The following is a 3535-nucleotide window of genomic DNA, read 5'->3' as shown; positions in this document are numbered from 1 at the left end:
AAGAGACTGCTGCCATCGTGCTATTTATGGTTTGTCTCCATCTTTGAAGGGGCACATATATATATATATATATATATATATATATCCATTAATTGTTTCCTCTTTTTCTTTGATGTAAATTGCACAGAGTCGGATCAAAATGAGTCTCAGAAATTAAAAAATTAGAAAATTAGAAAAAAAAAATCTCTAAATATTTTGAAAATTTATTTTAAATATTTTTTTTATCGATAAAATTAATAAATCTGTCAATAGTTTTTAATATATATTGTAAATAAACACCCCAAAGAAAAATTCTAGATCCATTGTTGATAGTAAATTGAGTTGATAAGATAAAGGTATGAAAGGGATTTCCCTGTTGGAATTTGGGTATTGCTGTAGCTTCTTAAAGATTGGATGCAATCCAGAAGGGCAAGAAATGGGTGACATTGTGTGATAAATCGTCATCAGTGCTACTTGAATGGTGACTTAATCAATAGACTGCCACTACTCCACTAGAGTATTCTTTGCCCATATTATTAAGGACTTATCTAGAACTCAATTCTAAAGTTTTAAACGTTTATAGAGAAAACTTATAAGCACTTCATAATAATACCATCATATTAAACTAATAACTTTTATTTTTTTTTAAAAAAATTGATAATAAAATTTTTAATTTAAAAAAAAAAGTTTATAGCGTTGTCACATGTTAATTAAATTATAATTAAGAAAATAATTAAATTAACATAATTATTAGATGACTTGAAATAAATCTTTTTATGAAATTAAAATCTCCACCATCGATTCTTATAGCGAATAATTTGAAAAAAAAGTTTAAATTTATTAAATCAATACAATGAAAAATGCCTGTAAAATCTTCAAAAGAAAAAAATAATTAAATTAATCTAAACAAAAACCTTAGAGATATCTCTAACAGTATTACCAAAAAAAAGTTATTTTCTCTTTTTCAGCATGAAGACAATCAAAATTTCAATATGATCTTTTCAAGCCAATAGATTCCCTTATCCATAAAAGAGTTCACTAGAGCATGCGTTTTAAAGACTTGTCAATCATGATTTGATGCTTATAATAAGCATTTAGGATCAACTTTGGGGCTACATATATATATGCAATCTAATGTTGTCTTTTTTTTTTTAACATTATAATTTTATTAATTGCTTATTGTTTGAAGTAAATTTCAGAATGTCTATATCTAAATTGCTTTCCATAATGTTCGGATTTTTTTTTTCAATATGCTTGTATTTATCTAAGGTTCATTTTTAGGTTTAAATCTAGCCATTACATGAGAAATTAGAATAGATGAAAACTGTCATCACCCACGTACAAGAGTTACAGCATCAAACATTTTGCACCATCAAAAATAATTTTTTTTTAAATTTGAAATTTAACTCAATTAATTTATATAATCGTTAAAATCCGAAAATAATCCTTTTCAGTTTTTTTTAAATATGCCTATATCTCTAGGTTCTTGATAAGAATACCACTGTTATATCCACAATTCATTGTCACAAACTAGCCCAGATCTAATTCAACACTGCAATTTGGTGCATGCCAGATAAATTTCATCTTCAATATTCAAAGAAAAAAGTTCGTGAAAATTGTACAATATTGGGTTCAAAATAAGGTTAAGTTTTATTACCAGACAAAGGTTGCTTTGCAGTATAATATACAATCCCTTTCCTATGATCTTTGGGCAATTTTTCTCTTTCATGATTCTCTATCAAGCTCAAAATCTACTTCACCAAAAATTTTATTGGTCATCTGGGCATGCAGTTTAATTGACGCTGGTTTATACTAATCTCTATTACTTTTTGTTTTACCTTGATTGCCTATCAATAATTATGTAGGCTAACATCTATTGACCATCAAGATGACAACTAACTCAATTAGATCGATACTTAATCAACATTAGATAAGTCAACTGATCATATTAGTAGCAATTTATTTTATAAAAAGTAAGGTTGAGACACAAACACCTCATTCGGAATCTTCTACTTACTTTATCTACTCCCTATCTCCTCTTCCTCTCTTTTTCTCACCTATTATGTTTTATTGACTTGAGTGTCGAAACACATCTCTAACCATTCTTTCTTTGTAGATCATTCTAGCCTCCAAGTCAATTACCAAAGCAGTTTTCAGCAAACACCTAATCACCATACTAAAAACACCATCAAAACTTTTATTTTTCTTATTTTATTCCACTACTTATGATTGATACACTGGCATAAATTCAAAGATAAGGTTCATTATTATTCTTTTAGTCATTATTTTGTCTTACAATACTACTTTCTTTCCACTTAATAGTTGATAAGACTGGTTGTTAATCACCATGGACGGACCAAGATTATATTCTTCTTTAACCTTTTGTTGTATTCTTATATTTTAATGTGCTGTGGAGTTTCATGCCCCAAAAGAAACCAATAAGAAAGTTAATACAACCAAAGTACAACACATCACTACAAAGATTCTGAGGAAAATGATCTTTGTTTTTAACTTTCAATGACTTTTATAACTAAAACTAAGTAAACTAGTATAATTTCATAAGGCAAATGCATACCTGAAAATTGGATCTGATTTTCCTTTTTTTTTTCTTTTTTTGTTTGTCTCAAGGCCAAGTTTACCGTTCAGATTTCAACGGACAAAACTGTTCTGCTCATTTGTTTTTATCATTAATACCGCTAAGCTTTAGCTGCAGAGAAAGGCATAGGTTGCCATGCAAATCAATACCAGGAGAAGTCTTTCTTCCAGTTGATTTCATCATTGCTGAAGTAGAATCCATCCTCTTTCACCAGCCAGGAGCATTTCCTAAGAGGAGCACACCTCTGACTGTCTCTAGAAACCTTAAACGCATCGAAGCTCCTCCTCTTGGCATCCCATTTCATGGTACACAAGTAATGAGAGTTGCCCCAGATATTGGTCTTGAGCCTCCATCCGAAATCGTCACCTTCCTGGAGGGCACGCCCGCCCATATCTCCATCCTGCTTTGATATGCACCAGATCACTAAGGGCAGCGATGAGTTGTTGGAGAAGCCATTGATCACACGAACTTCATACTCCATGCCGAAAAAGTGTTCCGGTTGATATACAGACATGAAGATGATGACTAAAGCAATACAAAACATGAGCAGAACACTTGTGGAAATCTTCATGTTTGGCAAATAATGATGCTGCAGCCTCTTCTTACACAACAACCACCTAAATTCTAAGGCAATAAGAGCCATAATTGGAATCCTCATTAACTAGCAAGCCTATAAAGGAAGTTTTAGTCCTTTACCAATCTAAGATGCACTTTCTATGGTAAGTCCTGCAGATATATATAACATTTAATCAATGCCAGCACAGAATCAGGTAACCTTTGATTTATTGCTTTTGCTGCAACCTTGGCATATCAAAAAAACCAAAATTTGAGTCACGACAAAATGCCACGTGAGCGAGTTGTCATATCAGAATATCACCAACGCACAAGAGGACCACCCTATATTACATGACTTTATATTAATGTTCTAGATTTTCTTTTAGGGTACTGTCTCCGAAAACT

The 3535-nt window shown here is 31.1% G+C and overlaps 1 protein-coding gene across 1 annotated transcript; it reads right to left on the bottom strand.

Moving 5' to 3' along the window:
- Nucleotides 1-2601: 2601 nt before the first annotated feature.
- On the bottom strand, nucleotides 2602-3262 carry LOC111280193 (S-protein homolog 27-like). The gene has a single exon (XM_022867383.2). The coding sequence runs from the start codon at nucleotides 3231-3233 to the stop codon at nucleotides 2718-2720; it is 516 nt and encodes a 171-aa protein (XP_022723118.1). The 5' UTR covers nucleotides 3234-3262; the 3' UTR covers nucleotides 2602-2717.
- Nucleotides 3263-3535: the final 273 nt, after the last annotated feature.

This window comes from Durio zibethinus, chromosome 27, assembly GCF_047325235.1.
Source record: "Durio zibethinus cultivar Kanyao isolate XHJ-2024 chromosome 27, ASM4732523v1, whole genome shotgun sequence".
NCBI lineage: Eukaryota > Viridiplantae > Streptophyta > Magnoliopsida > Malvales > Malvaceae > Durio > Durio zibethinus.
The sequence above is the reverse complement of the archived record's forward strand: the minus strand, read 5'-3'. Positions and strand labels throughout refer to the sequence as shown.